The sequence below is a fragment of the Chamaea fasciata genome, unplaced genomic scaffold (genome assembly GCF_029207755.1).
Source record: "Chamaea fasciata isolate MVZ Bird 193981 ecotype frontalis unplaced genomic scaffold, bChaFas1.0.hap1 SCAF_18, whole genome shotgun sequence".
In the NCBI taxonomy this organism is placed as follows: domain Eukaryota; kingdom Metazoa; phylum Chordata; class Aves; order Passeriformes; family Sylviidae; genus Chamaea; species Chamaea fasciata.
Window position 1 is genome coordinate 1,551,623 of NW_027094103.1, and position 13,435 is coordinate 1,565,057.

Genomic DNA, 13,435 nt, shown 5'->3' on the forward strand with positions numbered 1-13,435 from the left:
TCCCCTCCTAGTGCTGTGAATTTTTATTAAAACAAGAGAAAACAGTTATTCCTTCGGAGTACAACAGTCCAGGGAATGGGAAAGCGGCTGTGCCAGGCCACAGCCATCCGAACTGCAGCCACGTGCAGGGAATCGATCCCAGGGTTTAAATAAACAGGGTCGGGATGGGTTTTACTCCGCGCCAAGCCCCGGGCTGAGCCTCCGGTGGGGCTGTGGGTCAGGTGAGGTTGTGAGAAGGAGGAATTGGGGGTCCTGAGGGGATGTGAGGGATCCCCGGGGCAGCACCGGCTCTGCTGGAGGGTAAACGCAGCTGGAAGAGGATTCCACCTGAGAGGGGCACAGGATTCCACCCGAGAGGGGCACAGGATTTGGGACGGAGACAGGAAAGGAAGGTCAGGGCATCCCTGTTCCCCTGCAGGGAGGGATCAGAGCAAAGGCACCCGCGATGGCACAGGCAGGAGCAGGCGGGGCCCAGCCCGGGATAGCGGCATTCCCGGGGGGCTCGCAGGGGCTTAGATGCCCCGGGATGCAGGGAAAGCGCAGCCCAGAGCCCCTGGATCCCCCCAGCCTGAAGCTGCCCAGGTTTGTCACAGTTTGCAGGAACAGTAAGGTTTCATTTGGTTGGCACTAGCTGCTCTCCCGCTCCCTGGTCCCAGCAGGGAGGAGGAGGAGGAGGAGCCCTTCCTCCCACCTCCTCTCCCCAGGGAAGCAGCCCAGGATCCCCCCCAGTCCCAGGTCGCTGTCCTCCCGCTCCCTGCTCCTCTCCCACCCCAGCGGGCGCCGGGAGAGCCAGCGCTGCGTTCCTGATTTACAGCACTCCACTGGAACATGCTCGGGATCCTAATGGAGCTCCCGGCACCGCCGCCTGCACGGGGCTCCGCGAGCGGAGCAGCGGCTCCAGGGCCGGCACGCGGAATTCCAGAGCGCCACAAGGGGCTCCGGGCGGGCACACGGAGCTCCGGAGCCGGCAGGAGAAGGCAATCCAGAGGGGTGACAACCCCTCCCGGGACACCCTCGGGCACACTCCTCTGCCGGCTGCCGGCGTGCGGAGGCACGGCCACAGCCCCGACCCCGGCGCCAGGGAGAAGCCCGGAGGGCCGAGCCTGGAAGCAATGCTAGAAACGGAAGGAAGGAAAAGCTGGAAAACCCAGGAAAACGAAGTGTCAGGAGGAGGATGAACGGCTGCTAAGCTAGTTCCGTGGGCAGCCGGCCCCGAGTCCGTGGGTGTGGCAGAGGCCGGAGCAGCCGGCGGGGTCTGGGATGATCCCTCTGGGAGCCCCCGGCTCCGGCCAGGCGGGAGGCGCTGGGAAGCAGCAGCGGTGCGGAGCAGTTGTTTCCTAGAGCTCCTCGAAGAAGGCCACACGGGACTTGGTGCTCTGTAGGGTGAGCTGGAAGAGAGCAGAGCGGGATCAGGGGGCACCCCAACCTCCCACAGGGCACCCCCAGGAGGGAGCTGCTGCCTGTGTCCCTCCGAAAACACCAGGGAATGTTGGAGCCCGGGGGTTGCGGAAGCCAGGGGTCGTGCAGCCCCCACCACAGCAAGCACAGCCCGAGGGAAAGCGGGGCAGAGACTCCATCAAGGCCATCGGCACGGCTGAGGCTTCCAGGATGCGGAATACACGGGAGACTGGATCCAAGGAGCCAGCCCTGGGGCCCCTGACAAGGAGGACATACAGGGGGTCTTGGGAAGCTGGAGGAGAAACCTCAGTGAGCTGAGGGAGAACCCACAACTCCAACAGCCACCGGACATGTGTCCCCTGTGTCACCAAATGGGGCCCAGCCTCTCCGTGCTCACACCCGAGCTCATCCCACCACGTGTGATCCATGCAGCCGCCCCGGGATCTCGTGTCATCCCAGCCCACTCCATCCGTTCTGCCAGAGCTCAGAGCTGGAGAGCCCTCACTCCCAGGACTGTCCTTGCAGGCTCTGCAGGACTTGGAAACCCTTAGAAAGCTTTCCACAGCCATCCCAAAAATAATTCCCTATGGAGCGGCCCTGAGCCCATTTGCTAATGGGCCAAAGAAGAGAAAAGAAATCCTCAGCGGCGGGGAAGAAATCCCAGGATTTACAGACAACCACCCAATGGAGTGCAGCGGGAGGAGTGCCACCTTCCAGCCAGCTGCTGGATCACCAGGAGTTTGCCAAAGCAGCCGGCTAATTGCCAGGGCTTCGTTTCAGCTGGATTAAGCACGGTGCCTTCCGCCGGGAATGCCGGTTTTGCTGAAACAGGAATCCTGGGATCACCTTACAGTGAGTTAAGCCCCCCAACGGAGCTGTCAGGCGCTTTCCCCCCTCCCTGCCTCTCCCCCACGGCTTTTCCTCACTAATTCCTTCACAGCTCTAATGCCAGTCGGAAAAAAATCTGTATTGCAGAGGAAATTTCTGCAAGGGCTTAATAATCTTTCTTGGCAGCAGCTCCTGGGCCAGGGCTGGCTCTCCTCCTCCTCAGCATCCCTCTGGCTGCTCCAGTGTCCCCTCCAGAGCTGGATGGAAGGTGGGTGAGGTGGGACAGGGATTCTGTGTGCTCCAGGTAGTGTTTTTCCTCTCTAAGGCTGGAGAGGGGAAAAAAAAAAAAAGGAGCAGGGAGCCCCAGGCTGCTGCTGGACCCACTGCTGGGGCCATTGGACAGGAAACCCTGTTCCTGGAAGTGTTACAGAGCCTAAAGGGGTCCAAAACAGCTGGAGAAGGACTTGGGACAAGGCCTGGAACAACAGGGTAAGGAGGAATGGCTTCCCAGTGCCAGAGGGCAGGGATGGATGGGATATTGGGCAGGAATTGTTTCCTGGGAGGGTGGGCAGGCCCTGGCACAGGGTGCCCAGAGCAGCTGTGGCTGCCCCTGGATCCCTGGCAGTGTCCAAGGCCAGGCTGGACATTGGGGCTTGGAGCAGCCTGGGACAGTGGGAGGTGTCCCTGCCCATGGCAGGGGGTGGGATGAGACGATCTTCAGTGTTCCTCCCAACACAAACCATTCTGTAATTCCACGATGTACCTGCCGTCCATCTCCTCCCCAAGGCTGTCCCTCCACCCCATCCCTTCTCCCAGCCCACAGGAGCTCATTCCTTCCCAGCAGAGCGAGGGGAGCTGCCCGCAGGATCCCCGTGGCAAAGCCAGCGCTGCGCCGGCGGGAGGAACAGAGCCGGCTGCAGCCGCTGAGGGAGCACAGGGGAGATGTTTCCCTCAGGCTTATCAAGGAATCCGACTGTTTCAAGCCTGGCTCTCTGCCTGTAGCTACACACAGCTCTCCATTACCCCCCCACGGGTTTTGGGGGTCCTGGGGTACCCCGAGGGCAGCCTGAGCCCCAAGCCTCAGCCCAGAGATCTGGGAAGCAGGCAGAGGCAGAGCTCCGGAGCATCCAGTACAGGCACGGGGAGAAAGGAGAGGTGCAGCCCTGCTCCTTTGCTGGATGCTTTCATCCACAACATCCAAAGGCTCCTAGAGAAGCTCAATGGTACTTTTTTTACCTATCCAGGGAATCTGAGGCATGGGAGGAGCAGCCATACAGGGAGTCAGAGCAAAGGTAGGTCTTGAGGAGCTGGGATCCCATGGAGAGGAGTGAGCACAGACTTCCCAAGAGGACCATGCCCTGCAGGGGACTGGCTCCCAGCAGTGGCCAGATTTTGCCACCTGAAAGGCAAACCCCACAGGGATTCCTCCCTGGGAGGGTGGGCAGGCCCTGGCACAGGGTGCCCAGAGCAGCTGTGGCTGCCCCTGGATCCCTGGCAGTGTCCGAGGCCAGGCTGGACACTGGGGCCTGGAGCAGCCTGGGACAGTGGAAGGTGTCCCTGCCCATGGCAGGGGGTGGCACTGGGTGGGTTTTAAGCTCCTCTCCAGTGAGGAGCAGGACCAGGATCGGGGCTGCCCAGCAGCTCCAGGCAGCCACCTCCTCACACCCAACTGCGGGCAGGCACCAGAATCACCCGAGAGGAAATCAGGGCTGCTCTTCACTGCACCCCAGCTCTCCACTGCCTGTGCCAGCTGGGAAAACTCTCCCCCACCCTTTCCCCTTCTTTTATTGTTGTTTTCCTCACTGTGGAGTGCAGGCAGGGCTATCCTTGCTCCCACAGGGACCAGTCCCAAGGGATGCACTGGGGGAAGATGGAAGAGCTGAGGGGAGCTCCGGGGCCATCCTGACTCATCCCAGTGGGCGCCTTGAGGGCTGCCAGAGCCGGTGGGCACAGGGAGCTCTCTGCAAGGAAATTCCCCTCCCTCAACTGCTTTTCCTTTCTTTTCTGCACTGGGATGGGAAAGCAAAGAGGAGAGCACTGCCCTGTGCTGGCCTCCCCATCATCTGTTGTGGGGAAAGCCTCCAATACCTCCAAAAACTCTCCTCAGTCTCTGCATCCCCTTTCCATGGCCAGGCAAGGAGAAATAAATATCCCTCCCCGTAGCGTAACGCTGTGCAGGGTGATTAAGAGGGAGTTACATCCTCGTCAGTGCGGAGAAAAGGAAAAAAAAATTGATTTACAAGCAGTATTATGATAATCTCCTTCCTGCAGGAGGGAGGGTGGGCTCCCGATGCTCTACCAGAGCCATCAAGGAAAATTTAGAGGGAGAGAGAGGCAGCGCAATTAAGCGTCCTGAGCTCAGATGAATCAAGATCTGAGGAAGGGAAGAGAGGGAAGAGTCCTGCTCCCTGCATTCCTGCGCCGGGGCTCCTCCGAGCCTGCTGCTGCCCAGGGCTGCAGGACTGATTTGATTTAGGAAACACAAACAAACCAAAGCAACCCAATAAGTGCGTGGCAGGCACAGGCGGTTTGGAGCAGGTAACCCAATAACTGCAGGCACAGCACTGCCGGGGCTGGGCAAACACAATCCAGGGAAACCCCCAAGGCTCCTGTGAGCCCCGCAGCCGGGGCCACCCCCAGGCACCGGAGAGGGGAAAGGGCTGCAACTCACACCGACCTGCCCCCAAGCCTCCCCCAGCAGGGAGAGGTTTAAGATGTCTCATTTCCTTGCTGTTTCCTTGTTTATGCTGCAGTATGGCCAGGCTGGAGGACAGGGGAGCCTGTGCCACCCTCCCCCCGTGCGATGCCAAGATGTTTTCCTGCTGCTGGGAAGATCTACAGTCCTTGCTAATCATCACCCACTGCTCCACACACTAAATCCTCTTTATTCCCCACTCACTGCCCTGGTGCCTTTCTCCATCCCTGCCCACTCCCCAGTCCCACCAGCCAGGTGGACCTTTCAATTCCCACTGTTACTTTTGAACCCAATCCCTATTTTCCTGTGATTCCTCCCATTTCCCTCCCCGCTCCTCTCTCACTCCCACGCTGCCGTTTATTCTCTCCCGAGCACAACTGTCCCCCAGCCCCCGACGCTTTGATGAGCCCATTTGAAAGGAGAAGATGACGCTCCATGTGAAGGAAACGCTTTTCAAAGGCTGCCACAGAAATAGCTGATAGGCCTGACGTTTCCTACTTTCCTCTTGTTCCTTGTAAACAAGGAAAAGAGGCTGCCGTGTCCCAGTTTAACTGCCTGGGAGTTTCACTTCCCAGCTCCGAGGAGAACTGGAAAGAAAATGAACCTGGAAGGGATGTGGTCTCACACATGTGGGCAAGATCCACGTGGGATGAGCCTCCATCTCCTCCTGCACTTGGAAAATGTGTTCCCAGTGCTCTGCCCACTTGGGTATCTCCTGGCTCCCACGTGCACCCCAGCCAGGTGCCAGGCTGAGTGAGAAGCTGGCAGCCTCACTCATCCTTTCCAACCTCACAGCTCCCAAGGAAATGGGAAACACTGGTGGCTGCTGCTCCTTGGGAAGTCCCTTGCTGGTGGTGTGCCCATTCTGCCTTCCCTTTCCAGCTGGGATTGGGTTATACAGCCCTGCAGGAGACTGAAGAGCACCTCATCCCTGTCCCAAGATCCACAGGGAAGGAAGGCAGCTCCGCCTGCTCTGTCCCACCCCGGCTCCCTCCTTCTGTCCTTCCCAGAGCATTCCTTGTGCTGGTCCCTTCTCTCTGCAAGGGGCACATCCTCCTCCTCTCAAAAAAAACCACTAGAGCAAAACAGACCTATTCCAGGGAATCTGCAATTCCAGAAGGGGAGAGATGAGGAGGGGAATTCCCAGGAGGTGACAGGGACCCCACAGAAATTGTCAAGTCCTCAAGGGGCACGCTTCAGTGATCTCTAGCACGCTGCTCACCCACTACAGGTGGAAAATAGAGAAAGTGTCAGTCCCAGTGCCAGCCTCCCAGAATCCTTCCACCTGTCCAGATGATGAAGGAGCCTTGTGACATTTGGGGGTGGCACATCCTGTCTGCATGGCGAGACACTCAGGCAGCAGTGCCATCCCCAGCCACCAACGTCCTCACAAGGACAGACCACAGCCTATCCCGAAGGTGGCAGGAGGGAAGACAAGGCTGCAGAAGTTTCCCTGGCTCTGCCCCACTCACCCTGCTGTGCTTCCAGCTGGGAACTGTTCATTGGCTAAATCCAAGGGGGACCTTGAAGCTCAGCCAGTGCCACCCCCTGCCACAGTCAGGGACACCTCCCACTGTCCCAGGCTGCTCCAAGCCCCAGTGTCCAGCCTGGCCTTGGACACTGCCAGGGATCCAGGGGCAGCCACAGCTGCTCTGGGCACCCTGTGCCAGGGCCTGCCCACCCTCCCAGGGGAACAATTCCTGTCCAACATCCCATCCAGCCCTGCCCTCTGGCACTGGGAAGCCATTCCCTATGTCCTGTCCCTCCATTCCTTGTCCCAAGTCCCCCTCCAGCTCTCATTTAGGCACTGGAAGGGGCTCTAAGGTCTTCCTGGAGCCTTCTCTTCTCCAGCCTGAACACCCCTAGCTCAGATCTCAAAGCATCTTCACAATGATCATTCTCCAAGCCAAGGACAACACTGCACCATGTCCAGGACCAGAGCCAGGAGAAGAGCCAGCAGGATCTGCATGATCCCCATGGGTCCCAAAAGTGATCCCCTGGAGAAGCTGCTCTCAGCCACGTGAGAGCCTGGCAGGAGAGGCCAAGGCTGCCTGTGGAAGGACCAGAGGCTGAACGAAAGCTGCTTGTCTGAGAACAGGCGTGGAGATTTGCTCCTTGCCTGGATACTTCAAAGGGCTTAAATCCCAGTAAATAAGCATGACTGTGCAAGAAGAAAGCCACTGGAATCAAAGACCTGATTGTGTTTTAGCAGCCTGTCCTAGGAGCTTTCCTGCAGCAGAGGAGATGAGGAAGAAGTGGGTTTTTCACCCTCTGCCACAGCCTAAGTGACAAACCCTCCTGAATCGGAGCCAGCTGGAGCCACAGCACCAGCCCACGGCAGGGAGCTACGGAGAAGGGAGAGCAGCTTCCAGATGAGGTGTCTGTGCTGTGCCCACAGAGCTCATAAAAAGGGATTAGCATGTTAACCACGTAATTAAACATGAAAAACTTAGCAGGCGCCTTCAAAGGCAGGCACCAAACCCCAGAGGTCACACTGCAGCACTCACTGTGCAGCTGCTTTAATTATGGGGGTCCTCCTGGGCACTGCAGCGCTCCCAGCTGCTGGAAGAGTCTTCCCACAAAACTGCCACGGCTTCCTTCCACCTCCTTGTGCTGTGGCCACAAGTGGATTCCACCCCAACTTTACCTGCCACGGAGGTCTTCAAGCCAGGTGGGACGGGATAATGTGTTTCATCCATGGCCAGTCTGTCTGGAGACATCCAACACCTCCCCCGAGGTGGCCCAGACTGCAGGGTCACCCCTTTTAGTCTCTTCTGCATGGAAGGGCTTAACAATGAGAGCAGCCTGTTTTGGGGAACATGTGCAGCTCCCCAGAGCTGGCACAAACCCCAAACTGCAGGGATTTACAGCCCCTGGAATGGCTGGTGCAGTGAAGAACAGCACGGATTGTGCTGAGCTCTCCTGGGTAAAACAACCTCCCGTCTCTGCTCCTGAGCTCCAGAGGTGCTGGGGAATTGCTCTGTCTTTTCCAAAAGCATTTCCCACCAGCTCTGCCACCTGTGAGTGTGGTATCCCAACACTTCCCTGAGTGCCACTGACTCCAAGCTCCCAAAACCCTGTGGCTGTGCAAGAACCAAGCCCCAGGGCAGAGCAAGACAGCTTCCCCAAACTCATCCTCCCAAAGGAGGGAGTGGATGCTCAGCACACACAGCCTGTGGATGGAGGGAAATCCTTGGAGGAAAGCAGGCTCCAGGAACAAGAGATGTGGCATTTACGGAGCAGGACCCCCCGGGCGGGAGGAGGTAAGGGACAGGCAGAGGCAGTGCAGGGAGAAGAATTCCTGTCCCCAGGTGTGCTGGTGACCTTCCCCTGGCACATGAGCCAGCTGCAGACACCAGCTGTCCTCAATCCTCAGCTTTACCTTCCTGGGATGCTTCTCAAACAGGCAGAGCATCCTCGTGCTGCTCCGCTCTGAGACGGAGCTGCGCATTTTTAGCCTGTTTTGACAGCGTTGGCAGCAGAGTTGATGGGGTTTGGCTGTTTGTTTGGGGTATTTTTTTCTACATCCTGAATTTCCTTCTGCAATAAACAAGGGGGGAAGGTGCTGGTTTATTTCATTAAAGGAATCTTCAAAGGCTGCCCTGCACCTCCGATAGATTCCCAAGCACCGGTGTGCAAAAACAGGCACGCTGAATTATTTAAGTGCCTCTACCTGAACTCCCCCTCTGAGGTTGCCAACTCAACTTCTGCCAAGAAAGAAACTTCCCAGCACGGAGGATCAGGTGTAGGAACAAATGCAGAGAGGCTGGGAGTGCTCCTGAGGGAGGGAGAGCCGGGCTGGACGGGTGACAGCGGGCAGTCGGTCCCACTGGAGCGCAGACAAGCTCATGCACGGGTTAGTGCCACAGCCAGATCCCAGCACCCCCACGCAGAGTACCTTGGAATAACCTACTTGGAATTCTCAAATGCAGATAGGTCTTCTGCCCTGGGCTTGAGGCTAAACCAGCAAAATAAAATGAACAACAAATAATAATAATAATCCCCGTGTGTGATACAAGGGCAGGTGATTTGGGGGATCTTAGGGCTTGCCTGGAGCAATCAGCAGCTTCCAGGTGAGACAGAGGGTCGGTGCCATTGAAGTATTGCTGGACTGATATCCCATTCCCAGAGCCCTGTGTTTCCTTGCCTTCACCACAGCAAAGACAAAAGCCCTGCCGACCTCAGGCTGTAATTCCCCTCTGATGTCTCCACTAATAGTCTATTATTTGGGAACCTTTGCTCCTTGCTGAGACGCAGCAGCCGGGCAGCCCCCGCTCCCTCCAGAAGGGAGGGGACAGCACAAGACTCCGTCTTCAAAGGGAGGCAAAGTGACAGCGCCGTGACAAGCCCTGACAGACACGGAAATGACGGCCCAGCCACCCTCTTTAAGGGAGACAAATGGGACCATCAGCTCTCTATGAACTCCTCTCTGTCAGAAGTGAAAATTTAGCACTTTCTGTTTAAACCAAGGACTTGGAACACAGAGACAAATCCTACCAAAACCTACTGGGAGCAGAAACGCCTTCAGATTCTACAATGACAAAAGGGGTTGTGAAGATTTTTATTTTCTCTGCTCTAGTGTGACAGGAACCTGAATAGCTCCAGGCCAGCATGGGGAAACTGGCGAGTGAGCCCCGCTAGATTCATTTTCCTGCCCCAATTCAGTGATCACAAACTCCCAGCCATGAAAGTTGGCAAGAACTGATATTTCCAAATCCTTTCAGACATAACTCGTGGCTGGGAGTAGTAAAGAGAGCAGGATTTGTTTTTCAAGCCTGCAGTTGTTACCACAGCCTGCATCCCGTGCCATACAGATTTCTGAATCCTTCCCAAGGACAGCTGCTAGTGAAAAGCCAGCCAGGAAAAAGCCTTTGCAGGGAAAAAAGCCTTTGCAGGTGAGTGGGGCTGACCACCACCATCCAAATCCATCGTGGATGTGCCCCCAGCCCCTCGTTACAGAGCCCAGCACTGAGGCAAAGGAAAAAGATGGGATGTAGAAATAAAGAAGGGCTTTTGTTGTGAGCTTTCAGGTTGTCAGCAGACCCAGGCAGCCTCAATTTTCGGCTGAAGTTTCTCGTGTCACCCCCCTTTTGGGAGGCAGGTGGCTCCAGGGAGCAGAGGTCTCACACCCCCTGCCAGCAAAGGCTTTGCTGTTAGTGACTGAAGCTGCACTACAGGTTTCTCTAGAGAGATTAAAATAGAGGAAGAGCTTTTGGCTTTTTCCATTGAAAGCTCCTAAGCCAGGAGTATTTCTGCCCTCATTATTCACCAGACGAGCTCAGTGCTCGTAGGGAACGGCTGCAATAGGCAGAGAGGGCTTTTCCTGTTCACTAGGGATGCAGAGCCCTTCCAACAACATCCTTGTACGGCTTTTAACGTTCAGCAAGACCTTCAGCCCTGGAGACCTTCACATTCCTTCCTACAGCACTGGAGAGACCAGGCCGGGTCAGGACCCCAAGACAACCAGAGGCTGGAATTCTCTGATCAAAGCTAAGCAGCTGGGGAAGAAAGCCTCGATCCAACAATTTTATTATCAAAACCAGGGTGACTTTAGAGTTCTTTTGAAAGGGTTTCATCAGGGGAGATACAAACTGGGGCCCTCTGATACCTTTTTAATAGTGTTGTGCTTGCTGTTGCCCCGGCTGGAGTTCTCGTTGTGCAAAATATCCAGAGCTGTCTCTCTCTCCTTGAGCTTCAGTGCCTCAATTTCTGTCTTCAGCTCGTTGAGCTGCTCCTGCAGGTGCTTACTCTTCTCCATGTACTCCACCCTAACACACACAGAACAGCCCTGGGTTAGCACCGACCAGTTGCACCTGCTGATGTGACACCTGATAACAGAATTATAACGGAAACTGCTTTTCTTCATTATTTTTAGCGTGTGGAACAGATAACACCAGTTTATAGCAGACAGTGAGCTACTCAGAGCAATTATTTGTTCCTTATTAAAGGGGACCCAGACAGCTAACCCAGCAATAAAAGTGTAAGTTACATTATTATACAAAATTAAACCCAAGCTGGGTGGTAATTTAAGTCTCCCAATTTGCAAGTGAGGCTGGCAGAGGTTTACACTACGCTGTGGTTTATGCAGCCACTCAGGAGAGGTCTACACCCCTGCACCCCTTCCCAAACCGGCTCCACAACCCAAATCCGCAAATCTTTCCATGAGGAAGGACCCTGATGTACTGACTCATTGTGTTTTAGAGGCATTTAGCTTGTAAACTGTGTGGGAGCAAGTGCCGTCCCCAAAATATCAGGTATTTGTAGACACAGAGCATCTCTGGTGAAGAGAAAGTCCCCCCCCCCAAAAAAAAGAAAGAAAGGGAAAAAACCAACTCTCAAAGCCAGCCATTCCCAGGACTTGTCCTGAACTGCCTTCCACAATGAAAACTCAACTGGAAAAATCACCCCATGAGTTCTGTACCTGTGATTAACCCCCTGAGCCAGGTCAGAGGGCCAGCAGGGTAACAGGAACCCTTTCCAGTGCCAAAATTCGTAGAGAGGTTTATCCCAGCAGCCGAGGAAAGAGAACAGCCCCAGAGAAGACAGGGAAAGCATCCTATTGCTTTCAGCATTTGGCAGAGGCAGCTCTCCCTGCTCAGGAGAGCAGGATGACCTAGATAGCAACCTGGGTACAGAACCAGGAATTATCCTGTTATTTTCAGCTTCTATCTTTTTCCTTCTGGCTTTGCGAAAAGTTTTCGAAAGTTCTTAATCTCCTGTCTCTAGGTCTGTGATTTCATACACGGGAGAGGGCACAGAGCAGAGGCAAACCAAAGCACCCTCTGGGATCCAGGGGTGTGTCACTGCAGCCTGGGGAAGTTTTGGCCGGAGCAGGATGACAGAGCCATTGTGCCTTTGATCCACGACCCAATCGATGAACAAAGCACATCATTACTACAGAGATTAAAATCTGATCTGCTTTGATTTCTGCTCAACTGGTAATTTCGAAGGCTACACTTACACCCTCAGGAAAACACAAGATCAAAGCTCATAATCACATCCAAACTTGCTGGCGAACACTTTTTATCCAGGAACGTGACACAAATTCCAAGGAAAAGGGGTTAAAGCCCTAGTGCAGGACCTTAACACACCCCAGCTATCACCACGTGCCCTGAATCCCTGCAAAGCCTCAAACTCAGGCCTCCAGCACTCAGCCTGCTGTTAACTCTTTCCACCACCGTGGGCAATTCCAGCCTGAGCAGGAGCCAGGATTCCCGCACGGAGAGGAACTGCCTGGAGCAGGGCCCTGAGCTCACCTGTGAGCAGGTGGCAGGGATAGGTCTGTGACACCAGGTCCCCACCAGGGAAAGGCTCAGCCAGGACAAGCACATAATTGCTCAGGTTGGAAAAGCCCTCTGAGGTTACCAACCATTCCCCAAGGGCCATTGCCAAGGTCACCACTGCCCCTTGTCCCCAAGTGCCACATCCACGTGGTTTTTACACCCCTCCAGGGATGGGGACTCCAGCACTGCCCTGGACGGCTGTGCCAGGCCTGGACAGCTCCTTCCATGAAGAAATGTTCCCAATATCCAGCCTGAGCCTCCCCTGGCCCAGCCTGAGGCCGTTCCCTCTCCTCCTGTTCCTGTTCCCTGGGAGCAGAGCCCGACCCCCCCGGCTGTCCCCTCCTGTCAGGGAGTTGTGCAGAGCCACAAGGTCCCCCCTGAGGCTCCTTTTCTCCAGGCTCAGCCCCTTTCCCAGCTCCCTCAGCCTCTCCTGGGGCTCCATTCCCTTCCCCAGCTCCGTTCCCTGCCCTGGACACGCTCCAGCCCCTCCAGGTCTCTGTTGCCAGGAGGGTCCCAGAGCTGCCCCAGCCCTGGAGGTGTCCCCAGCACAGGGGACAGGCACTGCCCTGCTCCAGCTGCCGCCCCGGGGCTGGCACAGCCCAGGTGCCCTTGGCCTTCCTGGCCACACGTGGCTCATGTTCAGCCCAAATCCCAGCCCAGCCCAGACCGGACGTGTGCCACGTACTTCTCCTTCTCGATTTCCATGGACAGCCTCTTCATGTCCGTATCCTTGAAGTCGAAGGAGAGGCTCTCGCTGATGAGGTTGAAGCTTGGCAGGTCAGTGGGCAGCGCTGTGGTACTCGAGTTCATGGACTGCTGGAGAGAGAGCACAAGTTAATCACTCTGGGCCACCCAGGTGTCGCTACAGCAAGTGTTCTGCAACACCGATGTAAAATCAGAGCAACACTTGAACCCAGAGTCCTGAGCACAAGATCAGCCTGGAGACTCCCCTGCTCCACTCCCAATTTGCTCCTCAATTCAAAGCCATTGCTCCTCCAGGACTCTTTGCAGCCCTAAAAAGGAGACAAAACACCACCTGCCTTCAAAATCTATTGACAAAGCTTGGTAAAATCAAGGCTTTATCACTGCTGTGTCACTTTAAGTTGGACAGAAGCTGCCTCTTGGGAGTCACCTGTCTGCTGCTCAACATTCAGTCAGGTTTATAAAGTTCAAGCGGTGAGCAGGGACAATGTAAGACCCCGTGTGACAGCAGAGTCCTGCACTCCACAGC

The 13,435-nt window shown here is 55.9% G+C and overlaps 1 protein-coding gene across 5 annotated transcripts in view; it reads right to left on the reverse strand.

Annotated features, from left to right (window-relative positions):
* The window catches only part of NF2 (NF2, moesin-ezrin-radixin like (MERLIN) tumor suppressor), a 46,950-nt gene continuing 33,515 nt past the window's right edge, over positions 1 to 13,435 (reverse strand). Inside the window, exons 14-17 of one of the 5 annotated variants that reach the window (XM_066199593.1) lie at positions 12,890 to 13,017; positions 10,530 to 10,689; positions 8,835 to 8,879; positions 1 to 1,388 (exon numbers count right to left, since the gene is read on the reverse strand). In XM_066199593.1, the coding sequence (XP_066055690.1) occupies positions 8,844 to 8,879; positions 10,530 to 10,689; positions 12,890 to 13,017 (324 nt within the window). In that variant the 3' untranslated portion in view covers positions 1 to 1,388; positions 8,835 to 8,843. Of the gene's footprint in view, positions 1,389 to 8,819; positions 8,880 to 10,529; positions 10,690 to 12,889; positions 13,021 to 13,435 lie in introns of all 5 variants that reach the window. The other 4 variants (XM_066199591.1, XM_066199592.1, XM_066199590.1 and 1 more) reach the window with 4 other exon arrangements.